Source organism: Thalassophryne amazonica, chromosome 10 (genome assembly GCF_902500255.1).
Source record: "Thalassophryne amazonica chromosome 10, fThaAma1.1, whole genome shotgun sequence".
NCBI classification, from domain to species: Eukaryota; Metazoa; Chordata; class Actinopteri; order Batrachoidiformes; family Batrachoididae; genus Thalassophryne; species Thalassophryne amazonica.
Window position 1 is genome coordinate 100,449,024 of NC_047112.1, and position 27,338 is coordinate 100,476,361.

Here is a 27,338-nt window from a genome sequence, read left to right on the forward strand (position 1 = left end):
ATTAAAATTCATTGATTTGGTCGATTACATTACAATTCAAACTTTATTTCGAGCGAAAAACCAAGCCTTACCGAGACATGTCCAGAGTCTGTTCCGATTGAGGGAATCCAGATATAGTTTAAGAGGTTGTGCAATTTTTATGAAACCACCAGTAAGAACAAATGTAAAGGGTTTTTGTGTGTCTGTGGTTGGGGTGAGGAAATGGAACAAATGTTCAACAGAGGTTAGAATGAGTAGTACCTTAGTGAGATTTAAGAAACTACTCAAAAAGAACATTATGTCTAAGTATCATAAAGAAGCAAATATAATTTGATTTATATGGAATGTTCAATTTATAAGTGGGACTTATTGTATATTTGAATGTGTGGGTATGTATATGCGTATGTAGATATATAGATATGGGTAGGTGTATATGTATATAAGTGACTGTGTATATGTATGTATATATTTATGTTTGTAAAGTATATACGTATGTATATAGGTATATGTGGCACAGCCCAAGCAGAGAGTCACCCCCAAGAGCCTGGTCTGCTTGAGGTTTCTTCCTTATAGGGAGTTTTTCCTCACCACAGTTGCCTAGTGCTTGCTCTGGGGGTTGGTAAGGTTAGTCCTTACTGGCGTAAAGTGCCTTGATTCGACTTTCTTATGATCTGGTACTATATAAATATAATTATAAGTGAATAGTATATTGATGTGTATGTCTGTGTGACGACATGTAGTAGTGAATTTATATTTATGTAAATATGACTGATTAGAATTGTTGGACTTGTACTAGCAGGGGTGGGCGCTAATAAGCTTTGCTTCAGCCCACACCCTTTCGGAGTTTTGTCTGTGTTTGTTTGTGGAATTGTTCATTTTTTTTCTATTTGAATATTTTGTGTGCCGAATTTAAAAACTTTGTCACTTTGTCATATAGTTTTTGAAAAAAATAATAAGGTCGGATACTTTTCTAATAGACCTCGTATGTTACCATTAGGGTCAATTTTAACAAAATACATTCTTTCTTTTCATTGTTATGCAGATGATGTCCAGCTCTACCTACGTCAAGATTCAATGATTCCATACAGACATCGTTTGATTGTGTAAACGATGTTAAGATCCGGATGACTGCAAACTTTTGAATTTAAATGAAAACAAGACTGAAATTATAATGTTTGGATGTGGTCCAACAGATGTTTCTGCTGGCTTTCCGGGCCCCCAACACCAAACATCCGGTCGTCAGTAAAAAAGCTTGGTGTGATATTTGATGATAGGCTGAAACTTAATCGCCAGGTTAGTTTGGTTGTGAAAACTATCCATGTATGGGTTTTATCTAAAGTGAAAGATTTTGAGACTGTAATCCATGCTTTTATTAACACATGTTTGGATTACTATAACTCATAGTATTTTGGCCTGGACCAATCAATCAATCAACTTTTTTCTTATATAGCGCCAAATCACAACAAACAGTTGCCCCAAGGCGCTCCATATTGCAAGGCAAGGCCATACAATAACCATGAAAAACCCCAACGGTCAAAACGACCTCCTATGAGCAAGCACTTGGCCACAGTGGGAAGGAAAAACTCCCTTTTAACAGGAAGAAACCTCCAGCAGAACCAGGCTCAGGGAGGGGCAGTCTTCTGCTGAGACTGGTTGGGGCTGAGGGAAAGAACCAGGAAAAAGACATGCCGAGAAGGGGGGCAGAGATCAATCACTAATGATTAAATGCAGAGTGATGCATACGGAGCAAAAAAAGAAAGAAACAGTGCATCATGGGAACCCCCCCACAGTCTACGTCTAAAGCAACATAACCAAGGGATGGTCCAGGGTCACCCGATCCAGCCCTAACTATAAGCCTTAGCGAAAAGGAAAGTTTTAAGCCTAATCTTAAAAGTAGAGAGGGTATCTGTCTCCCTGATCTGAATTGGGAGCTGGTTCCACAGGAGAGGAGCCTGAAAGCTGAAGGCTCTGCCTCCCATTCTACTCTTACAAACCCTAGGAACTACAAGTAAGCCCGCAGTCTGAGAGCGAAGCGCTCTAATGGGGTAATATGGTACTACGAGGTCCCTAAGATAGGATGGGACCTGATTATTCAAAACCTTATAAGTAAGAAGAAGAATTTTAAATTCTATTCTAGAATTAACAGGAAGCCAATGAAGAGAGGCCAACACGGGTGAGATATGCTCTCTCCTGCTAGTCCCCGTCAGTACTCTAGCTGCAGCATTCTGAACCAACTGAAGGCTTTTTAGGGAACTTTTAGGACAACCTGATAATAATGAATTACAATAGTCCAGCCTAGAGGAAATAAATGCATGAATTAGTTTTTCAGCATCACTCTGAGACAAGACCTTTCTGATTTTAGAGATATTGTGTAAATGCAAAAAGGCAGTCCTACATATTTGTTTAATATGCACTTTGAATGACATATCTACATACATACAACTACCCTTTCAAGAATCTTTGAGAGAAAAGGAAGGTTGGAGATTGGCCTATAATTAGCTAAGATAGCTGGGTCAAGTGATGGCTTTTTAAGTAATGGTTTAATTACTGCCACCTTAAAGGCACACACACCACACACTCTTGCACTGCCTGCCGCTGGTACAAAATGTGTCTGGTCGTCTCCTTACTCGCAAAGGCAAGCGGGACCACATATGTTCTGTCCTAGCCTCCCTGCATTGGCTTCCAGTTGCTTTTCTTTGTTTTATAGCACTGCATTATGTATTTTAGTATTTACATTTATTGTATTGCTGTATTTTATTAATTATCTTATTTTAATGTGTACAGCACTTTGGTCAACTCTGGTTGTTTTAAATGTCCTCTATAAATAAAGTTTGAGTTAAGGTTCACAGTTATTTGTCTCTCTTTAGACATTGTGCGCGCTGTTGTGCATGCTGTTGTGCATGCTGTTGTGTGCTCTGTGACTCGTGGAGTTAGCTTTCCTTTTTGTAAGACTCTGTGTGTGATTAGTTTTGTAATGTGTATCAAAGCAAGAATTATTACATATCAGCAGGTGTGGTTTTGCTTCAAATCATGATTAACATGTGGATGACCCCCATTTGCAAAGACAGCCCAGCTGGAGAAGGAGAAAGGCAGCATTTAAAATAGGATACAAAGCAGCATTGTACTTTCCCCCCCATTAGTTTTTACTTTTTTGTCTTGTTATTTTTGGCAGGCAGTTTAGTTTGAAGTTCCAGTTATGTACCATTTTGCAATCAGTGTACTGATGCAACTGCACATTATATGGACAATGGGGACAAGTGGACCTGAAACTGCAACCTTCAGTTTGGCAAGCACGTGCACTAACCACTTGGACACCATGCTGTCCAGTCTACAAACATTATTACCAGTGGTGGGCACAGCTAACCAAAACGTTATCTTCGATAACCATTAATCAGATAACTGAAAAGTTATCTTTTATGACGATAAACCAATAAACTGCTAAAAAATGTATCTTTATTACAGATAGCCGATAACCGATAACTATTAGTATTGATTCGGACGTGGCCACATCAGATTACACTGTTGGCTTCTGATAAACCAGTTTCACTTTAAGCGTTGCAGATGCTGCTGGGTAAATTCAAGGATCACAAACATACAAGAATGCACGAAAAGTGAATGAATAAAAAAATAAAACCCCAAACACTGTCATCATCTTTCAAAAGCAGTAAAACACAGTTTTAGAAGTCACAGTTTATCTCGGTATTAGATACACCGTCATTTACGAGCTAAAAGCTGCCGCTTTTATCACACGCTTTCAACCCTACGACTTAAACAACCAAAATATGTCCATGCATTTTAATGCATTGATTGGCAGAGTAAACTACACTTAGTAAATATAAATTCTTACGTGTTAGTTTCACTGGGGTACATCTGAAAAAAAAAATCATCCTGAGATTATCCAAAACGGTTTAAACGGTGAAGAAACGTCCCAGTCTGTTGAGCAGACTTCTTCTTCTTGTTCTTTCAGATCCAGTGGAAGACGGCACCAGTTTAAGGTGCATTTACCGCCACCTACTGGGCTGGTGACTGATCGCTGAGATTTTACGAAACCTTAATTCCTGGCAGCCATAGTCATTTGTTTAGATGTGATGAAGTAATCCAGTGTCCTTTAGATATTTAAATCATTCTTTTTGCATGATGTGTGAGGGGTTTTGCAGCAGATTTCCAAAGGGACAAGAGACAGAAACACTGTAATGTCCAAAGTGAACCTGAACTACACTATCCACAATGCTCCCTGCGTCAACAGGCCAATCACGTTTTTCACTTAATGATGACATCATCAGCAAGCGACAGCCAGTCTGCCATAAATAAACACACAACAGATGGACTAAAATGTAAAAAATATGAATGTGTGTGTGTGTGTGTGTGTGTGTGAATGTCTCTCTTCTTTTCTTCTTTTGTTAAGTTACCAGTGCCTTGTAAACTGCACTAGAATGTTTCAAATTGTTAAATGCCAAGATGGTTTGTACATTTAATCCTGTTGGAAGAGGAAAGGGAGGGAAAAAAAGAAAGCGCCCGGCTTCAGTTACAGCCAATCAGAATGCCGCTCTCGAGAACGATCCAATCAGAGTGAGGCTTACTAAGGGGGATTTATATTCGGCCAACAGTAAATGTAAAAATGCATATTTTTTTTTCCCCTTTTCTTTTTTTAAATCTCTATTTCTCATTATAATACTGAGAACGTTATTGTGGCCTTGTTTTTTGTTCGTTTACTGTTTGTTATAGCATTTGTTGAAATAACGTTTTGAAGAAAAAAAAAGATGGACTAAAATGTTTGATTTTAGGGTTTACAAATGTTTTTGACCGTTAAACTTTGCTCACTTTACCAGCAAAAAGAAAAAAAAAAAGAAAATGTTATCGACCTGAAAGTTATCGGAAATAAATTTATCGGAAATAAATTTATCGGAAGATAATTGGTCCGATGATAGTTTCAAAACTTATCTGAAAAGCTAATCCACTAGCAAAAACATTAGCTTCAATAATTATCTGCTATCGGATTAGCTGAACTGTGCCCACCACTGATTATTGCACTGTTTAAGTGCCACAACACACACCACACTTGACTTTCAAACTGGATTTGGTGGTGTAAAGCGCGTATGCTTTCTTGTGATGGATGATAGCGATGTGCCATCTAGAGGACACAGACACTGGCATGACAATGACGTCTGTGTTGCGTGGAAACTACCAATGACACCTTCATAAAAACAAACAAACAAACAAACAAAAAAAAAACAAACAAACAATGACACCTTCATTATGTTGCTGGGATGAAGATCAGAGCTGCTGTTAAAATGCTTTTATTTTGAAACATTCAGGAAAATTAGTTACCAGTGGTACGTACACACACACACACACACACACACACACACACACACACACACACACACACACACACACACACACACACACACACACACACACACACACACACACACACACACATACGGCTAGGGTGTACGCAAGTATCTCTGTGAAGATGGACTGAAGTGTTTTGCTGGAGGACGTGTGTGCACTATTGACTGCTGTTTCTTTTTTCAGATGCTGCTTCAGAGTCTCCACAATCTGCGTTATATTTACTGTTGTTGTCCTCTGCAGTGTAAGTGATGAGTCCACTGTGTTGTAATTGGGACTGACAAAAATAAATGCACTGATTTTTAAAATCCATCGACAGCAGTGTTATATTCATATTCCAGTGCACTGTAATATTACACACAGCTTCCATATAGACACAAGTCATTCTGCAGTCGAATGGTGCACAGATTAGACTGATGGTCCAAACTTGAAATTAAACACCATGATTTGATCAGTCATAGATGACAACAATTCATTAATAATCTTTTTCTTTTGGTATTATCTTGTGAACTGAACAACAGAAATACTTGTTGTGAAAATATAACACATTTTTTCCACATCAGTATCTGCTATGTTCTGATATGACTTGTATGGAATAAATTAAGAACTTGTGTTGATGAATTTATTGTGGTTTCAGTTGTTTTTCAGCATGTACCCAGATCGAGACAACCCCTGGAGGATGCTGGCGGTCTCATCAACAGAGGGTTTCTGTATCCTTTTCTGATACATCTAAACACGCATAGGCCTGTTTCAAGTCATTTCCTCAAAAAACAAACAAGCAAACAACAAAAAACAAAAACAAGAAACTCAAAAGAAGTGAGAAAATTAACTGAATCAGGTGTGCAACAAAAGAACATTGCAACCCCATCCATGGACACCAGAGGGAGACAGAGAGAGAAAGCAAAAAAAAAAAAAAAAGGCTGATGAAAGAACAGAATAGAACAAAAAAGGTACATACGTATGTATAGCATACATATACATACAATGTGGAGCCCCCTTTTTCATAAAAAAAAAATATAGGTTCCTTTTTTCTTTTGTTTTTTAATTTTCTTTATACAATTTTCACAAAATAACTGATCACCTTTTTACTTCTTTTATTGTTTATGCCATTGCAACGGTATCATACTGCACTAAACACACTTCTGTTTTCTCCAATTCTCACCAAGGACTTGCAAGATTTGCACTGCACCTTTGAGGTGTACGACTTGCACAGATACAGTGAAAAATCAGTCCAGAGCAAGTAAAAAAAATGTAAAAAAACAATAAATCTGCAGAAGCAGTTTGGAATTCAGATGGCTAAACATCCTATGTATGATATTTTGAAGCTGAAAAGATTCCCAAAGGCTGAGAAATAAATGAAAATTGTACAAATGTAATACGTTTAAACACAAAGAATATAAAAAGTAAAACTTTGATTATTAAAAGAATGTAAAAGTTTTGGTTTTAGCCTGTTTTCCATGTACAGGGTGCCCCCCCCCCCCCCCCCCATAAAAACCCTTGAACCCATAAAAATTAAAGTTTAAGTCCAGCAAATTTCAAGAAATTTTGATACAATCATTTCCCAAAGTTTATCTTATCTTCGTCACTTGGGGAAGGCAGTTGTTCCAGTCGTCTTCCCCAACATGTCTTGGTCATCCAAGGAAAAGACATTTTGCCTGGAGGCCTATTTCACCAACAAATTATACCATGTGGAGCATGTTTCTGTGTAGGCTCTCAGTTGTCCAGGTGGTTTCCATAGTAGAGAAGCTCGAATCTTCGACTAGACTGGGTTGCTTGACGCGAGGACGTTTCGCTTCAAATCACAGAAGCTTCCTCAGCTAAAATTCTTGCTCTGGTAGTCTGACTTCTGTCTTGACTCTTGTAGAGAAGAAATTCTTCTCTACAAGAGTGATTTTGAAAGAACATGACTTTTATGCAAAGCGACCAAGATAACTGAAACTTTGGGGAATCATCGTACAATGACTGAAGTTTAAATCCATCAAATTTCTTGAAATTTTTTGAAACCTTTGTAGGATTTATTACAAGTTTTACGGGTTCTGTTTGTTTTTTGGTGGTGGTGGTGGTGGTGGGGGGGGGGGGTCACCCTGTACACATTGATAGATTTCGCCTGCCTGGGGTTTTTTTTCTTTAATATTCTTTTTCTGACAGCGATGAACATGACAGACTTTCGGGACAATGCTTTGCTGAAGCTTCAGGTGGCAGGACCGTTCACAGGAAGGATGGTTGACCTCAACACCAAAGAATACATCCTGATCCAGGTGGAGCAGGCTGAGCAGGCGGGACAGCGCAGGAGGAGGACTCAGCAGGTCTCTGTCACCTATTTAGCTTCTGTCTGTCAGACATATGGACGGTGGATTAATTATTGTGAAATTCAAGTTTGTTTTGCACCTACAGGTGACTCATAACTGGACCATTCCACTGAATGGCGAACAAAGTGATCAGATGCTGTTAACAAAAACATTTGAGATGCTCGGCAGGTATTCCAAACTTTGTGTGACTTTCTGATTTTCACAGTTTCATTTTAAAGGGCAACTGTGTTCAAAACCAGTCTCTATTTACTTTTTACAGTTAAATAATGGAGGGGTTTGTGTTACGCATAATCAGAATCTCACAATTCTGTATGTGTGTTCATGGAGAAACACCTCTGGTTTAGTCCAATGTTTCTCTGTCCTGGTCTCAAGACCCAAAGTAATGCACATTTTCCATTTGTCCCTGAACTAATCAGAGTAGATCAGCTGATCAGATATCGTGGAAAATTCACAAATCAATACTTTAACAACCAGTTTTATTTTGACAGGGGATGACACATGAACATTTCCAAGTCAGTGAATGTGTCTCAGGCTTAATTTACATTAATCATTAAGAAATTCATACAGTATGAGGCTGTGTGGTAAGTATGACTGGTGCAGGCAATTGTCAAAAAGTCACGATGCAAGAAGGAGTTGAGTGAGTGAAACTACCAAGATACCCAGACAACTCTTATAGAGTTATAGGCTTTTGTGGATATAATTGGAGACACTGGGAATTGTGCACCATCTGCCTGTTGTGAAAGTGTAGGAACACGGACCCACAACAGGGGGCGCAATGAATGGACAATGGAGGAAGTAAAAAACAAGATTTACTACTGAAACAAGCACGAGTAGTATAACAAACACAATGTTTAGGGTCGAATCCGCTGGTGTCGTGTGGGCAGGCTCGAAGATAGGAGACGTCCGTCTCAGTCGAACCGGAACCACCCAGATCTCCACTGCCACCGAACCCTGGAAATACTGGAACCGCCAAGTCCCGAATTCCCAGGTGGCCACTGCCTCCGCTCGTCGGATCCGGTACTGCTGGCAGGAGAGAGCAAGAACACACAGGAGTGGATGAACGCACCCAGTACAGAGAGGGGAGAAGCCGCCTCCACCTCTTGGCAAAGTTCAGCAGGAAGGTGAGTACTTATCCAAAGAAGGAGGGTCTCAGTAGTCACCAGTCCTGAAAGGTTTAACAAGTTTGTCAATCACAGAATATGCTGCAGAGAATGTTACCTTGGTCTTAGGCGATATCTCGGCACTGAGGTGGAGACGCCGTCCTCCTGATATACCTCGGTGCTGAGTAGAAACAGCTGTGTTTGGTGATGGGTGACAGCTGTCACCCAGATTACTCCCATGATGCGGTAGCGCCCTCTGGTGCCTGGAGCCCGCACTCCAGGCAGGGCGCCCTCTGGTGGTGGTGGGCCAGCAGTACCTCCTCTTCAGCGGCCCACACAACAGGACCCCCCCCTCAACGGGCGCCTCCTGGCGCACGACCGGGCTTGTCCGGATGGTGTCGGTAGAAGTCGGCCAGGAGGGCCGGGTCCAGGATGAAGCCCTTCTTCACCCAGGAGCGCTCCTCGGGGCCGTACCCCTCCCAGTCCACCAGATACTGAAAACCCCGGCCCATCCGACGGATGTCAAGGAGCCGGCGGACAGTCCAAGCCGGTGCTCCGTCGATGATCCGGGCAGGAGGCGGTGCCGGACCCGGGGTGCAGAGGGGTGAGGTGTGAAGAGGCTTGATCCGGGAAACATGGAAAACTGGATGGATCCGCAGTGAGGCCGGAAGCTGGAGCCTCACTGCGGCGGGGTTGATGACCTTGAGGATTTTATACGGTCCGATGTATCGTTCTTGCAGTTTAGGTGAGTCAACCTGTAGGGGAATGTCCTTGGTGGACAACCAGACCTCCTGCCCAGGACGATACTTGGGGGCCGGGGCTCGTCGCCGGTCTGCATGTTTCTTCGCCCTCGTCCGGGCCTGCAACAAGGCAGAGCGGGCGGCCCGCCACACCCCGACGGCACTTCCGTAGGTGGGCCTGGACCGAGGGCACACCGACCTCTCCCTCAACCACCGGAAACAAGGGGGGCTGATACCCCAAGCACACCTCAAACGGGGAGAGGCCGGTGGCTGATGACACTTGACTGTTGTGGGCGTACTCGATCCAGGCCAGGTGGGTACTCCAGGCCGTCGGGTGCGCGGCTGTCACACAGCGAAGTGTCTGCTCCAGTTCTTGATTCGCCCGCTCTGCCTGCCCGTTGGTCTGGGGATGGTACCCAGACGAGAGGCTGACCGTGGCCCCCAGTTCCCGGCAGAAGCTCCTCCAGACATGCGAGGTGAACTGGGGACCGCGATCGGAGACGATGTCTGATGGTATGCCATGCAGACGGACGACGTGGTGGACCAGGAGGTCCGCTGTCTCCTGGGCCGTAGGGAGCTTCGGGAGGGCCACGAAGTGGGCCGCCTTGGAGAAACGGTCCACTATCGTGAAGATGACAGTGTTTCCCTGGGACGGCGGGAGACCCGTGACGAAATCCAGGCCGATGTGGGACCAGGGGCGATGAGGCACAGGCAATGGCTGTAGTTGCCCTGAGGTCTTTCTATGATCGGCCTTGCCCCTGGCGCAGGTGGTACAGGCCTGGACGTAGTCCCGGACGTCGGTCTCCAGGGATGCCCACCAGAAGCGTTGCCGGACGACTGCCACGGTCCTTCGCACCCCTGGGTGACAGGAGAGCTTAGAACGGTGACAGAAGTCCAGGACTGCGGCCCTAGCTTCTGGTGGGACGTACAGTCTGTTTTTTGGTCCGTTTCCGGGGTCCGGGACACGGGTCAGGGCCTCCCGGACGGTCTTCTCCACGTCCCAGGTGAGGGCGGCCACGATAGCGGACTCCGGGATGATGGGATCCGGGGGATCCGACGGTTCCGTTTTGACCTCATCTTCGTGCACCCGGGACAACGCATCCGATCTCTGATTCTTGGTCCCGGGGCGGTAGGTAATCCGGAAGTCAAAACGGCCAAAGAACAGTGACCAGCGGGCTTGCCTGGGGTTCAGACGCTTGGCGGTTCTGATGTACTCCAGGTTCCGATGGTCAGTGAAAACCGTGAATGGCACGGCTGTTCCCTCCAACAGATGTCTCCACTCTTCGAGGGCCTCTTTCACAGCAAGGAGTTCCCGATTGCCGACGTCATAATTCCGTTCAGCGGGGGTCAACCTGCGAGAAAAATAGGCACACGGGTGAAGGACCTTATCGGTCTTCCCGCTCTGGGAGAGCACCGCTCCTATCCCTGAGTCCGAGGCGTCCACTTCAACCACTAACTGGCGGCTAGGATCGGGCTGCACCAGAACTGGTGCAGACGAGAAGCGCCGTTTCAACTCCTTGAACGCGGCCCTCGCACCGGTCCGACCAGGTGAAGGGAACTTTGGGAGAGGTCAGGGCTGTCAGGGGGGCTAACTACCTGACTGTAGCCCTTAATGAACCTCCTATAGAAATTAGCAAAACCGAGGAACTGTTGCAGCTTCCTACGGCTTGTTGGTTGGGGCCAATCTCTCACCGCCGCAACCTTGGCCGGGTCCGGGGCGACGGAGTTGGAGGAGATGATAAACCCCAGGAAGGACAAAGAAGTGCGGTGGAACTCACACTTCTCGGCCTTCACAAACAGACGGTTCTCCAACAACCGCTGCAGAACCTGACGGACATGCCGGACATGAGTCTCAGGATCCGGGGAAAAGATGAGTATATCGTCTAGATATACGAAGACGAACCGGTGCAGGAAGTCCCGCAAGACATCGTTTACCAACGCTTGAAAAGTCGCGGGAGCATTAGTGAGACCGAACGGCATGACCAGGTACTCAAAATGACCTAAGGGGGTGTTAAATGCCGTCTTCCATTCGTCTCCCTTCCGAATCCGAACCAAATGATACGCATTTCTAAGATCCAGCTTGGTGAAGATTTTGGCTCCATGCAAGGGAGTGAACACTGAATCCAACAAGGGCAACGGGTATCGGTTGCGAACCGTGATCTCGTTCAACCCCCTGTAATCAATGCATGGACGAAGCCCGCCATCTTTTTATACCCACAAAAAAGAAACCTGCGCCCATCGGTGAGGTGGAATTCCGGATCAATCCGGCAGCTAATGAGTCCCGGATGTAGGTCTCCATTGATTCGCGTTCCGGCCGTGAGAGGTTGTACAGCCTACTGGACGGGAACTCACTGCCTGGAACCAAATCAATGGCACAATCATACGGACGGTGGGGAGGAAGCGTGAGAGCCAGATCCTTGCTGAACACGTCAGCGAGGTCATGGTACTCCACCGGCACCGCCTTCAGATTGGGCGGGACTCGGACCTCCTCCTTAGCTTGGGAGCCGGGAGGAACCGAGGTACCTAGACACTCCCGATGGCAGGTTTTGCTCCACTGAACCACTACCCCGGACGGCCAATCGATCCGGGGATTGTGCTTTAGCATCCAGGGAAAACCCAAAACCACACGGGAGGTGGCCTGAGTCACAAAGAACTCGATCACCTCCCGGTGGTTACCTGACACCACCAGAGTTACTGGGGTGTCTTATGCGTGATTGGTGGGAGTAGGGAGCCATCTAACGCCCGAACCTGCACAGGCGAGGTAAGAGCCACCAGAGGGTGCCCTATTCTCCCTGGCCCATCTACTGTCAAGCAGATTCCCTCAGAGCCCGTGTCCACCAGTGCTGGGCCTTCAGGGTTGAATCCTCAAACAGGATCGTGACTGGGAGTCGTGTAGCAATGTGGGTGTGTCCCACGTGAATGTTTTGACCCACCCCTGGCCCAGTCTCTAGGGGCGGGCGTTTGGCGTTGACCGCTCGGGGCAGTCTCTCACATGGTGCTCTATTGAACCACAAACAAGACACCGCTCCGTGGGTCCATCTCCTCTGTGCATCTGTTGCCCTAAATGTTGCCCTACTCGTGTCCCTAGCTTCGTCAGTAGGGGGAGCTGTGACCCCACGGAGCGCAGGAACAGAGGAGCGTGGGGAGGGCGGAGCTCGATCGGACCCGGAAGGGAGAGGGACGACGCGTGCCTGGCCACGCCCTTCGCCTCGTTCCCGGCGGCGTTCTTCTAACCGGTTGTCGAGTCGTATGATTAGATCGATGAGCCCATCTAAATCCCGCGGTTCGTCCTTAGCCACCAGGTGCTCTTTTAGGACCAGTGACAGTCCGTTTACAAGGCAGCGCGGAGGGCAGTGCTATTCCAGCCGGATCTCGCCGCCGCGATGCGGAAGGCGACTGCATAGGCAGCTGCGCTCCGACGCCCCTGTCTTATTGACAGTAGTGCGGTTGAAGCGGACTCTCCTCTGTTGGGATGGTCGAACACTGTTCTGAGCTCCCGTACAAACCCATCGTATGTATGAAGGAGCCGCGAGTGCTGCTCCCAGAGCGCTGTAGCCCAAGCGCGTGCCTCCCCGCGAAGCAGATTTATTACATAAGCTACTTTGCTAGCATCAGTCGCGTACATCACGGGACGCTGTGCGAAGACGAGCGAACACTGCATAAGAAAGTCCGCGCACGTCTCCTCACAGCCTCCGTACGGCTCTGGAGGGCTTATGTATGCTTCTGGGGACGGAGGAAGGGACCGTTGAACGACCAGTGGAACGTCACTTTCGCGCGCAGGGTCCTCGGGAGGGAGAGCCGCAGCGGCGCCCGAAGGGCGCGCCTCCACTTGTGCGGCGAGAGCCTCCACCCTGCGGTTTAGGAGAACATACTGCTCGGTCATTAAATCGATCCGAGAGGTGAAGGCGGTGAGGATCCGCTGCAACTCACCGATTACCCCTCCCGAAGCCTCCGCCGCGCCTTGGTCTTCCATTGGCCGTTCAACAGCCGGTTGACGCCCCTCGGGATCCATGACGCTGGCCGAGATATCCTGTTGTGAAAGTGTAGGAACACGGACCCACAACAGGGGGCGCAATGAATGGACAATGGAGGAAGTAAAAAACAAGATTTACTACTGAAACAAGCACGAGTAGTATAACAAACACAATGTTTAGGGTCGAATCCGCTGGTGTCGTGTGGGCAGGCTCGAAGATAGGAGACGTCCGTCTCAGTCGAACCGGAACCACCCAGATCTCCACTGCCACCGAACCCTGGAAATACTGGAACCGCCAAGTCCCGAATTCCCAGGTGGCCACTGCCTCCGCTCGTCGGATCCGGTACTGCTGGCAGGAGAGAGCAAGAACACACAGGAGTGGATGAACGCACCCAGTACAGAGAGGGGAGAAGCCGCCTCCACCTCTTGGCAAAGTCAGCAGGAAGGTGAGTACTTATCCAAAGAAGGAGGGTCTCAGTAGTCACCAGTCCTGAAGGTTTAACAAGTTTGTCAATCACAGAATATGCTGCAGAGAATGTTACCTTGGTCTTAGGCGATATCTCGGCACTGAGGTGGAGACGCCGTCCTCCTGATATACCTCGGTGCTGAGTAGAAACAGCTGTGTTTGGTGATGGGTGACAGCTGTCACCCAGATTACTCCCATGATGCGGTAGCGCCCTCTGGTGCCTGGAGCCCGCACTCCAGGCAGGGCGCCCTCTGGTGGTGGTGGGCCAGCAGTACCTCCTCTTCAGCGGCCCACACAACACTGCCTGCTGAACTGGAGTGGAGAAAGAATTTTAATTCAAGAAAATAGATCACATCTAGGTTTGAGTCTCCCATGTGCCTTGTGGCTGAAATTTTACATCTCTTTAAGAAAATCCTTCTGTGTTCCACTTCACTATGAAACTGTGAATGGTGATGTAGCTGACAAAAGCTGCACGATGCACAGTTTCTACAGTCACAGCCACAGATACCTATAGTTCCTGTAAAGTTACAGTTGGTGTGTTGTGGGCTTCCTTCATTTGTCTCATCTTGTACATTCACTCAGTTATTGAGAACTGCCTACTCCAGACAGATTTACCATACAGTATTATACTGTTTGAATTTCTTTATGATTAGTGTGAATGAAGTCCAGCACATAATTGATATGAACTGGAAATGTACATGTATCCATCCCCTGAGATGTTTAAAGAAAACGGGCCATAAAAATGATCATTTGTTTGACAATAGCCCTTTTGTATAGTTCGTTCACGAGGACAATAGGACGGTCAGTCTTTAGTTTATGGTGTGGTCCATCATCCATGTTAAAAATACCAACACGGCCCAGAATAGGAGGTGGACTGAAACCTCCTCTCTATCATAGACTGATTCATTTAATTGATCCTATGGATACACACAGAAAAGAGAAACATTCATTAGGGCCCCTTCACACATAACACGATTGAAGCCAGCTAGTGCACGAACGAGGAATTGGATGCCATTTGTGAAAAATCGGAGCTGCCTCTAATGCCTCATACACCTGTCGCTACAACTATTTGTGCACACCAGCGGCCAGAAGACAGAGTGCCCTGTGACAGCCCATTTGATCCCTTTCGCGACAGGTATCGGCCAAATTCTAGATAACACACATGAATATCAGGTACCACTCCCGGAGCATTTAGGAAATGTGTGGCCATTTGCGCTGTTAGCACAAAAATAGTGAGCAGACAACCACTTTCGAGCTGGATGTGAAATTTGTCTAAGTGCCCTCATGAGTGTGGTGTTGCCAAGCAACACACATGTGGCATGCAAGAGTGTCGGGATAAGGGTGACACGTTAGTGTGTGTGCTGAACGGACAGGGGGTGTGGCCGCCGACAGCAACAGCTCTTGACACCTCTGGTTCTGGACGTCACAGCTGGGGAACATGTAGCATGTTTTGATGGATATGACCTTACAACTGTCCACTGTGATGCGCGTGTGTCTGCTTGCTGTCCTCATATGGGCATCCATAAAAACATATATTGCTGTTGCGAGGGGCTGTAGGGAGCAAGCGAGCGTGCCACACACATTGACAGGCTGTCCCAGGTGAAACGGACCGTCAGATCATGACATGCAGTGGGCGATCTGAATGTCATGTCACCCACATGAGCTCTCTTCAACATGATGTGGTGTCTGTCCTGTGCCGCGCCGCCGACAGGACATGCGTGTTGGGCCGGACACAACGGGCCAACACATGTGGACATGATGAGAGTGCACTGCTTCATTTATGTCATGTCATGACTGTGCGTCTATGACCATGGGTCACCTACAGAGGAACAGACAGTTCATACTTGTATTGTCCGCTCGATAAGAGGGATTCAGTAAAATGCAATGTTTTTCATGGTGTGTGGTTTTTATTTTTTTCTCCACAGCAGAGGCACGATGTGGTGCAGCAAGTTCCAGCTGTTTTTTTTTTCTCCACAACAGCAGCGCAATGTAGTGCAACACGTTCCAGCTGCTTGCACTGTGTTTGTGCATAAGCATGAGCATGCACAAAACCATCACCGGTGTGTGGTGCATGCATGTCTGACCGTGCGTCCCTCACGACAGCAGGTGGAATGTTTCGTGGTTCCCCCTTTCTTGTTTGGTTTGTGGATTTTCTTCCGGTTTCTGCGTCTTTCGTGTTATGTGTGAAGGGGCCCTTAAATATTTACATTGGTTATACATGATTAGAATCTATAAAAATAACATTCTAATTGAGAAACAGAATGTTATTTGGACACATTCTGTTGTACATCAGTTGTGTTGTTTCTTGTCCCGCGCAGCAGTCCCATCGTCATCAACATTCAGGCCTTCCTGCAGGATAATGAGGTTGTACCATTATCCATGACCCATCAGATGCTCTACGTTAATGTGGAGACGCAGGTGGCCATAGCTGGAATCATCCTGGCTGGTGTCTATGTACTCATCATCTTTGAGGTAAATGTCCAGTGTTAGCCGATCTTTAATCTTGTGTGCAAAAAGAAGAAGCTTCTTAAGGTGTGTTTCATTTGATTTTAAATATAGTTGTGGTCATATACACTCATCATAGGCATGAATATCATGGTAATTATGGGTTTTTATTCCCCGGGTTATTTCGTAGCTCTGTCTGTCGGTCGGTTGGCCGGTTAGTCTGTCCGTCTGTCCGTCCATAAAAGGACATAAGCGTTCAGAAATCAACTCCTCTCACACTTTTAGGAAGAATTTTGTGAAACTTAGTACAAGTCCTTGTTATAGGATGGTAATATGCATATTTTCATATGGTTTCAGTTGGGTCCATTTTATCAGAGTTATGGCCCTTGATTTACAAATCTAGACTCCGTCAGTCATGAGCTTGCATTCTGAAATCAACTCTTCCAACATTTTTAGTTGGAATTTCATGAAACGTAGTAGAAATCCGTGTTATAGGTTGGTAACACACACATTGTAATATTGTACAAGATTGACACATTTTGGCAGCGTTATGGCCCTTAATTAACAAACGTAGACACTGCCAGTTTCATGAGTTGGTGCCTGTATTCTGAAATCAATTCCTGTCACATTTTTAGAAGGAATTTGGGGAAAATTGGTTTAATTCCTTGAAATGTTATCAGCATGTACAACCCCAATTCCACTGAAGTTGGGACGTTGTGTAAAATGTGAATAAGAACAGAATACAATGATTTGTAAATCCTCTTCAACCTATATTCAATTGAATACACCACAAAGACAAGATATTTAATGTTCAAACTGATAAACTTTATTGTTTTTGTGTAAATATTTGCTCATTTTGAAATGGATGCCTGCAACACGTTTCAAAAAAGCTGGGACAGTGGTATGTTTACCACTGTGTTACATCACCTTTCCTTCAAACAACACTCAATAAGTGTTTGGGTACTGAGGACACTAATTGTTGAAGCTTTGTAGGTGGAATTCTTTCCCATTCTTGCTTGATGTACGACTTCAGCTGTTGAACAGTCCGGGGTCTCCGTTGTCATATTTTGCGCTTCATAATGCGCCACACATTACATACATACAATAAATTTCAGTCTGAATCTAATTTTACTCAGTGGAAGATAGACGCTGGGAAAAAAAGCACAGGGATGTAGATGTTGGTCACCCTCAGCCCACTGAGACAGGATGGCCCCTATCCTGGTGTTGGAGGCATCAAACACCACAATGAACTGACGATCCGGATCGGGCTGAATGAGGATGGGCGCGGTAGTAAACCAGTGTTTCAATAACTGAAAGGCCTGATTGGCTTCGGAGGACCAGAGAAAGGAGGTCTTGGGGGACGTGAGTTTGTGGAGGGGAGCTGCAACCTGACTGAAGTTACGAATAAATCTGTGATACAAATTGGTGAACCCTAAGAATTGGTTTAACTGGTTGACATTGGTAGGAGTGGACCAATCATAAACTGCAGTAAATCTGGTGGAAGGCGCATTTCTCAGCTTTGACGAAGAGACGATTTTCCAGCAATCGATTTAAAATCAAACTGATGTGTTGGATGTGTTCATGGAGATCTTTCGAGAAGATAATGATGTCATCCAAATAGATGAAAACAAAGCAGTTAAGAAAATCACCTAAGACATCATCCACAAGGGCCTGGAAAGTGTCGGGAGAGTTGGTGAGACCGAAGGGCATCACAAAATCTTAAAAATGCCCTAACGAGGCATTAAACGCGGTCTTCCACTCATGTCCCTCTTTGACTCTAACCAAATGGTAGGCATTCTGCAGATTAAGCTTAGTGAATATTGATGCCCTATGTAATGAATCGAATGCAGAATCCAGGAGTTGGAGTGGATATTTGTTACGAATGGTTATCATATTCAACCCATGAAAATCAATGCAGGGGTGTAGCATTCCGTCCTTCCACCAAGGTGACAGGGACCATCTGGTGCATGATAGCAGGAAGCTGTATGCCATCCAAAGTGTTAACCTGGATAGGAGTGAGCAGTACCACCACTGGGATGAGAGCTTGAGTGATAATGCTCTGATCTAAGAAACTGGTATCTGCTCCTGAATTGACTAACGCCTATAGCTGAAAAGACTGATTATCAAATAGTAACTTTTCCGTAACTTGAATGAAATGAGCATGGCTCACCAATAGCCCAGGGTTTATTGGTGAGTGTTGGCTTTTGGCCGAACCGAGCATTCTCGGAGGATGTGTGGAGTGCCGCAAGGGAGTTGCCCCGGTCCATTATTATTTACAATTTTCAGGAATGATTTACCATATATTTTAGATAAAGCTAGTATAGTGATGTATGCAGATGATTCAACCGTTTATACATCAGCACGCTCACGCAATGATGTAGAAACTGTTCTAAATATGGAACTGCACAATGTAGTTGACTGGGTAACGTAACAAGCTAGTGTTAAATACAGTAAAGACTAACTGTATGATTATTGGCTCCAGTTGTGTTATTATGAAAAACCCAGTATTAAACATTAAAATTAATAATATCATAATAAATCAAGTACATGAGACAAGCTGCTGGGTTTAATGGTAGACTCAAGATTATCATGGAAAAAAACATATAAATATATTTTTTTAAAAATGGGTAGGGGTATATCAATTATGAGAAGACAAGCAAGGTTTTTAAGTTGTACTACAACAAATTATGATATTAAAGCATTACTATTAGTATACCTGGACTATTGCCCAGCAGTTTGGTCAAATGCCACCGGAGAAATGATAAAGTACAGATTATTCAAAATAGGGCTGCTCGTGTAGCACTTAAGTGCAGTTATAGGATAAATATCGTTACGATGCATAAGAATTTAAATTGGCTGTTAGTCAAAGACGGACTTTTATATTCACTGATCATTTTTACTAGAAAGATTATTGTCACTAAGTTACCTTGTATTTTGTTTTGGAATTTTCTTTTAGTTCAGAAAATCATGGATACATAACCAGACATGCTATGGCGGGAAACGTTATGCTACCTGTAGCTAGAACTAATGCCATTAAGAACACTGTCATTTTTAGGGGTATGAAGGAATGGAGTATATTACCTGATCATATCAAACTCATTTTAAATGAATGTTTTTTTTAAAAAAAAAACTTATAAAACGAGCAATCTGGGTTAAATCTGCTTATCTATACATGGAGTGGTTATATTTATTGGTGCACCTTTACACATATATAGACTATTTTTTTTTTTTTTTTACTTTTATATTTTTGAATGCATTTTTGTTTTATGTATATTGTGTTTAGAAATCTGTGTGGACCCCAGGAAGAGTAGGTGCAGCTCTGCTGCAGCTAATGGGGATCCAAATAAATAAATAAATAAAGGCACAGGATCCAGTCGCAGAAGGATCTGAGAGAAAGATACACGTTCTGCCCTTCAGCCTCTCTCCCGTCTTTCTCTCAACCTGTCATCAGTTTTTATGGCAAAAGAAATGAGCTCATCCAGAGTTTTGGGTTCATCCAGGATCACCAGTTCATCTTTGAGTGTTTCTGCTAACCCGTTAACAAACACACTCCTCAGTACAGTGGCATTCTAGCCAAACTCTGTGGCAAGTACCTGGAATGCGACCGAATATGCCGCTACACTGCGGGCCTCCTGCCGGTTCGATAATAATCTCTTGGAGATCGCCCATCCCTGCATTGGATGATCAAAGACCATCTGGAACTCCTGTTGATTGGAATGGATTTTGGCTTGTTGTAAGTACCTGCCGTCATGAAGACAGTCTTGCCTCCCTTCTGCTGATAGTGTGCCTGCCATTAGCAGGAGTAGGATATCCGTGTCTCTGGTAGACAACAATGACCCTGGTGTTGGAGTTCACGCAATGAAACACAAGCCGTGTATCAGCCTCTTCATTTAATAATAAATTCAAGCAAACTTGTGCACAAATATAATAAAAACAGGTGGTTATTCTATGCAAATTAGGGGTGAATGAGTAGAGCCAACTAAAGTTTTTGAATTCAGCAGGTCAAAATACATGGAAATAAAAGCTTAATTTTCTTTTCTAGAGCAAATACAAGCAAACACGTCATCTGCCCATCAGAGAAAAGAAAGGCAGCGTGATGTCAGCTGGCTGCTTGTGAGAACAAAATAAAACAAGAGTTGTAATAACTCCTTACTTTTCAGTACACAAACTTAAAAGATGCAAGTAATCAGTTATTGCAGTTTTTAAAAATTCAACAACATTGGCTTGGAGTGTAATTTCAGTGTTTTTCAGAAAATGTGTGCCTGTAATAAATGGCCTGCAGAGCGTGAGTGGGTATGAAATCACTTTGCTGTGTCACAGCGTAATGAAGAGCGGAGGCTGATGTTTATGTCTGCACACGTCCTCTGTGTGACTGACAGGTCCACTTGCGGAGGCCGTAACTGAAAGTATGAGAAATATCCTGGACACACAAGAACACACACCACACGGTTATTTAGACGTCAGCAAGATGTCATCCGACGTCAAGTCCATAAAGTCTCCATTTGTGAACGTGTCACTCTGTAGAAATGAGTTTTTCTCCATTTACCTTTTCAACAGTCTGATAAGAACCTGACTGCAACCACTTAATGAGTAAATACAATGTTCACATTCTGGTATTGTGATTTTTTTTTTTAATGTTTAAAGCCTGTAGGTAATTTGACACAAACGGTCTTATTGTTAATGAACACTTTATCCACAGGTTCGACCAGAGTCTGAAGTAAAACAATAATAGCAACTTTTTTCTTGACAAAGGAGAAGGAGAAAATGTAATTATTTTGTTCTGCTTTAGCCATTATCTGAACAGATGGATTCAGACATGGAGAAGTCTCTGAAAATCTGTAACCGTGTCTGACTTATTACTCATGGAGACACATTTAAGAGACTAATCAGCACTCCTTGCTCATGAAGGTTACAGAAGGTTACTGTTGTGAAAGTGTAGGAACACGGACCCACAACAGGGGGCGCAAATGAACGAACAATGGAGGAGTCAAATAACACTGCTTTTACTGTTGTGAAACAGGCACAACAAACACAACAGACTACAATCTCGAAATTGAGTCCAATTACAGCGGTGTCGTGTGGGCAGGCTCGACGATAGGAGACCTCTGTCCAAGTCGAACCGGAACCAACCCGATTTCCTCTGCCACCGAACCCCGGGAATACTGGAGCCGCCAAGTCCCGAACTCCCAGGTGGCCACTGCCTCCGCTCGTCGGATCCGGTACTGCTGGCGAGGAACAGAAACAGTCAGGTGTGGGCGCGGCTGCACCCAGCAACACGTAAGGTGGAAATACCACCTCCACCTCTAATCACAAAACAACACTGAAGTGTAGGAATATGTGTACTTATCCAAACACGTCCAATATGGTCTTCAGTGTCCTAAGCACAAGCAACAAAGTATTACGTCTCTGAATGAAACAACTGGCTGAGTTCGTTACCTCTTTGATTGAGCGATATCTCGGCAATGAGGTGGAGATGCCATCCAGCTGATATACCCCTCCGCTGATGGATGACAGCTGTCTCAGTTGATAGGTGACAGCTGTCACCTTGGCTGCTCCTGTCAGGCGGCAGCACCCTCTGGTGCCTGGAGCCCGCACTCCAGGCAGGGCGCCCTCTGGTGGTGGTGGGCCAGCAGTACCTCCTCTTCAGCGGCCCACACAACAGGACCCCCCCCTCAACGGGCGCCTCCTGGCGCCCGACCGGGCTTGTCCGGGTGGCGGCGGTAAAAGTGGACCAGGAGGTCCGCTGTCTCCTGGGCCGTTGGGAGCTTCGGGAGGGCCACGAAGTGGGCCGCCTTGGAGAATCGGTCCACTATCGTGAGGATGACGGTGTTTCCCTGGGACGGCGGGAGGCCCGTGACAAAATCCAGGCCGATGTGAGACCAGGGGCGATGAGGCACGGGCAGCGGCTGTAGCAGTCCCGATGTCTTGCGGTGGTCGGCCTTGCCCCTGGCGCAGGTGGTACAGGCCTGGATGTAACCCCGGACGTCGGCCTCCAGGGACGCCCGCCAGAAGCGCTGCCGGACGACTGCCACGGTTCTTCGCACCCCAGGATGACAGGAGAGCTTAGAACCGTGACAGAAGTCCAGAACTGCAGCCCTGGCTTCTGGTGGGACGTAGAGTTTGTTCTTCGGTCCGGTTCCGGGGTCCGGGTCTCGTGTCAGGGCCTCCCGGACGGTCTTCTCCACGTCCCAGGTGAGGGCGGCCACGATAGCGGACTCCGGGATGATGGGATCCGGGGGATCCGACGACTCCGTTTTGACCTCATCTTCATGTACCCGGGACAAGGCATCCGATCTTTGATTTTTGGTCCCGGGACGGTAGGTGATCCGGAAGTCAAAACGGCCGAAGAACAGTGACCAGCGGGCTTGCCTGGGATTCAGCCGCTTGGCGGTCCTGATATACTCCAGGTTCCGGTGGTCAGTGAAAACCGTGAATGGCACGGACGTTCCCTCCAACAGATGTTTCCACTCCTCAGAGCCTCTTTCACCGCAAGGAGCTCTCGATTGCCGACGTCATAGTTCCGTTCGGCTGGGGTCAACCTGCGGGAAAAATAGGCACACGGGTGAAGGACCTTATCGGTCTTCCCGCTCTGGGACAGCACGGCTCCTATCCCTGAGTCCGAGGCGTCCACTTCAACTACTAACTGGCGACTAGGATCGGGCTGCACCAGAACAGGTGCAGACGAGAAGCGCCGTTTCAACTCCTTGAACGCGGCCTCGCAACGATCCGACCAGGTGAAGGGGACTTTTGGTGAGGTCAGGGCTGTCAGGGGGCTAACTACCTGACTGTAGCCCTTAATGAACCTCCTGTAGAAATTAGCAAAGCCTAGGAACTGTTGCAACTTCCTACGGCTTGTGGGTTGGGGCCAGTCTCTCACCGCTGCAACCTTGGTCGGATCAGGAGTGACGGAGTTGGAGGAGATAATGAACCCCAAGAAGGACAAAGACGTGCGGTGGAACTCACACTTCTCGCCCTTCACAAACAGCCGGTTCTCCAACAACCGCTGCAGGACCTGACGTACATGCTGGACATGGGTCTCAGGGTCCGGGGAAAAGATGAGTATATCGTCTAGATATACGAAGACGAACCGGTGCAGGAAATCCCGCAAGACATCATTAACCAACGCTTGGAAAGTCGCGGGAGCGTTTGTGAGACCGAACGGCATGACCAGGTACTCAAAGTGACCTAAGGGGGTGTTAAATGCCGTCTTCCACTCGTCTCCCTTCCAGATCCGAACCAGGTGGTACGCATTTCTAAGATCGAGCTTGGTGAAAATCTGGGCTCCATGCAGGGGTGTGAACACTGAATCCAACAGGGGCAACGGGTATCGGTTGCGAACCGTGATCTCGTTCAACCCCCTATAATCAATGCATGGACGAAGTCCGCCATCTTTTTTGCCCACAAAAAAGAAACCTGCGCCCATCGGGGAGGTGGAATTCTGGATCAACCCGGCAGCTAACGAGTCCCGGATGTAGGTCTCCATTGATTCGCGCTCAGGCCGTGAGAGGTTGTACAGCCTACTGGACGGGAACTCACTGCCTGGAACCAAATCAATGGCACAATCATACGGACGGTGGGGGGGAAGAGTGAGAGCCAGATCCTTGCTGAACACGTCGACAAGGTCGTGGTACTCCACCGGTACCGTCCCCAGATTGGGCGGGACTCTGACCTCCTCCTTAGCTCGGGAGCCGGGAGGAACCGAGGAACCTAGACACACCCGATGGCAGGTCTCGCTCCACTGAACCACTACCCCGGACGGCCAATCAATCCGGGGATTGTGCTTCAACATCCAGGGAAATCCTAAAACCACACGGGAGGTGGCCTGAGTCACAAAAAACTCGATCACCTCCCGGTGATTTCCTGACACCACCAGAGTTACAGGTGGTGTCTTATGCGTGATCGGAGGGAGTAGGGAGCCATCTAGTGCCCGAACCTGTACAGGCGAGGTAAGCGCCACCAGAGGGAGCCCTATCTCCCTGGCCCATCTGCTGTCCAACAGATTCCCCTCAGAGCCCGTGTCCACCAGTGCTGGGGCCTTCAGGGTTGAGTCCTCATAAAGGATCGTGACTGGGAGTTGTGTGGCAATGTGGGTGTGTCCCACGTGAATGTCTCGGCCCACCCCTAGCCCAGTCTCTAGGGGCGGGGCGTTGGAGTTTAACCGCTCGGGGCAGTCTCTCATATGGTGCTCTATCGCACCACAAACAAAACAAGCTCCGTGGGCCCGTCTCCTCTGTGCGTCTGGTGCCCTAAATGTTGCCCTACTCGTGTCCATAGCTTCGTCAGCAGGGGGAGCTGTGGCCCCATGGAGCGCAGGGGCCGTGGAGCGTGGGGAAGGCGGAGCGCGGTCGGAACCGGAAGGGAGAGGGACGGCGCGTGCCCGGCCACGCCCTTCGTCTCGTTCCCGCCGACATTCTTCTAACCGGTTGTCTAACCGTATGACAAGATCGATGAGCCCATCTAAATCCCGCGGTTCGTCCTTAGCCACCAGGTGCTCCTTAAGAACCAATGACAGTCCGTTTACAAAGGCGGCGCGGAGGGCAGCGCTATTCCAGCCGGACCTCGCAGCCGCGATGCGGAAGTCGACTGCATAGGCAGCTGCGCTCCGACGCCCCTGTCTCATCGACAGTAGCACAGTTGAAGCGGTTTCTCCTCTATTGGGGTGATCGAACACGGTTCTGAACTCCCTCACAAACCCATCATATGTCTGAAGGAGCCGTGACTTTTGCTCCCAGAGCGCTGTAGCCCAAGCGCGTGCCTCGCCGCGAAGCAGGTTTATTACATAAGCTACCTTGCTAGCATCAGTCGCGTACATAACTGGACGCTGTGCGAAGACGAGCGAACACTGCATAAGGAAATCCGCGCACGTCTCCACACAGCCTCCGTACGGCTCTGGGGGGCTTATGTATGCTTCCGGGGAAGGTGGGAGGGGTCGTTGAACGACCAATTGACCAACGTCAATGTTACGCACAGGGTCTACGGGAGGGAGAGCCGCAGCGGCGCCCGGAGGGCGCGCTTCCACCTGCGCGGCGAGAGCCTCCACCCTGCGGTTCAGGAGGACATTCTGCTCGGTCATTAAATCTAACCGAGTCGTGAAAGCGGTGAGGATCCGCTGCAACTCACCGATCACCCCTCCCGCGGACGCCTGCGCGCCCTGTTCTTCCATTGGCCGTTCAACAGCCGGTTGACGCCCCTCGGGATCCATGACGCTGGCCGAGATATCCTGTTGTGAAAGCGTAGGAACACGGACCCACAACAGGGGGCGCAAATGAACGGACAATGGAGGAGTCAAATAACACTGCTTTTACTGTTGTGAAACAGGCACAACAAACACAACAGACTACAATCTCGAAATTGAGTCCAATTACAGCGGTGTCGTGTGGGCAGGCTCGACGATAGGAGACCTCTGTCCAAGTCGAACCGGAACCAACCTGATTTCCTCTGCCACCGAACCCCGGGAATACTGGAGCCGCCAAGTCCCGAACTCCCAGGTGGCCACTGCCTCCGCTCGTCGGATCCGGTACTGCTGGCGAGGAACAGAAACAGTCAGGTGTGGGCGCGGCTGCACCCAGCAACACGTAAGGTGGAAATACCACCTCCACCTCTAATCACAAAACAACACTGAAGTGTAGGAATATGTGTACTTATCCAAACACGTCCAATATGGTCTTCAGTGTCCTAAGCACAAGCAACAAAGTATTACGTCTCTGAATGAAACAACTGGCTGAGTTCGTTACCTCTTTGATTGAGCGATATCTCGGCAATGAGGTGGAGATGCCATCCAGCTGATATACCCCTCCGCTGATGGATGACAGCTGTCTCAGTTGATAGGTGACAGCTGTCACCTTGGCTGCTCCTGTCAGGCGGCAGCGCCCTCTGGTGCCTGGAGCCCGCACTCCAGGCAGGGCGCCCTCTGGTGGTGGTGGGCCAGCAGTACCTCCTCTTCAGCGGCCCACACAACAGTTACAGTTAGTTAGTTTTTTATAAGTTGATTAAAAACTAACTAACTAAAAACATACAACTAGAGCACCGTGCTCCTCCACCAACACTAGTTGACAATTCCACAAAATTTTTACCTTAGAAAATTTTTCAAGGTCAAAGTCCTGTTAAAAGTGACTTTTCATAAGCTAAATTAGATGTGATCAAATGTCAGGAGTATGTGATTAGTTCATGCACTTGAATCGAAGGTTTTTTGTGGCGTTGTTGGATTTATTTTTAACTTTTTTGGTTTCTGAATTCTTTTTCACATAATTTTCACAGAACATTGGTTACATTTGCTATGCACAATTTGTAATTGTTTTTTGGCACTTGGTTTCCAACTGATAACTGGAAGATAGACAAACAGACATGAAATTGCAACTTCCATCCAATTTCAGTGGTGTAGGTAAATCCATAACAGAAAAATTAGTGTGATTGAGGCACTTTGATTGAGATATAATGCAAAATGTACACTAAATGGGCTTTTCAATATTAAATTCAAATGTCCACAAAATCATCTGAATCAGATCCAGATCAAACTTTGTCAGACAATAGTTAGTGCCAGTCTGCACCTCACCTTCAAATATAAGAGTGATTGGGGCACATCTGATTAAGATATATTGTAAAATATACATTAAATAGGATTTTCAATGTTAAATTTAAATGGCCATAAAATGTGTAAGCTGGATCAGATCTAGATTAAACTTTGTCAGTTGATAAAGGATAAGACTCTCAAATATGAAAGAAATTTTTATCTTTTTTGACAGAGTTATGACTTTATGAATATTCGTTCAGTGTTGAAGATAGGGATTTTTTTCCCCCAATTTTCCAAGATTTTTCCCTACTTCGCCCTTTGACCTTGAAAATTGAATCAGTTCTTGCCTACCAGGATATGAATCTTCAGTAAAAGTTCCATAATGATATATGAAAAACTGTGGGCTCCATGCTGTTCACAAACAGACAACCAGATAAACAGGCAAACAAACAGGCAAACAAACA

General features: G+C 46.6%; 1 protein-coding gene across 1 annotated transcript in view; it reads left to right on the forward strand.

Moving 5' to 3' along the window:
• oca2 (oculocutaneous albinism II) overlaps positions 1-27,338 on the forward strand; it is a 288,339-nt gene that overhangs the window by 64,035 nt on the left and 196,966 nt on the right. The window contains exons 5-9 of the mRNA XM_034180628.1: positions 5,518-5,575; positions 5,969-6,041; positions 7,480-7,637; positions 7,726-7,808; positions 16,238-16,391. Coding sequence (XP_034036519.1) covers positions 5,518-5,575; positions 5,969-6,041; positions 7,480-7,637; positions 7,726-7,808; positions 16,238-16,391 — 526 coding nt within the window. The remainder of the gene's footprint in view (positions 1-5,517; positions 5,576-5,968; positions 6,042-7,479; positions 7,638-7,725; positions 7,809-16,237; positions 16,392-27,338) is intronic.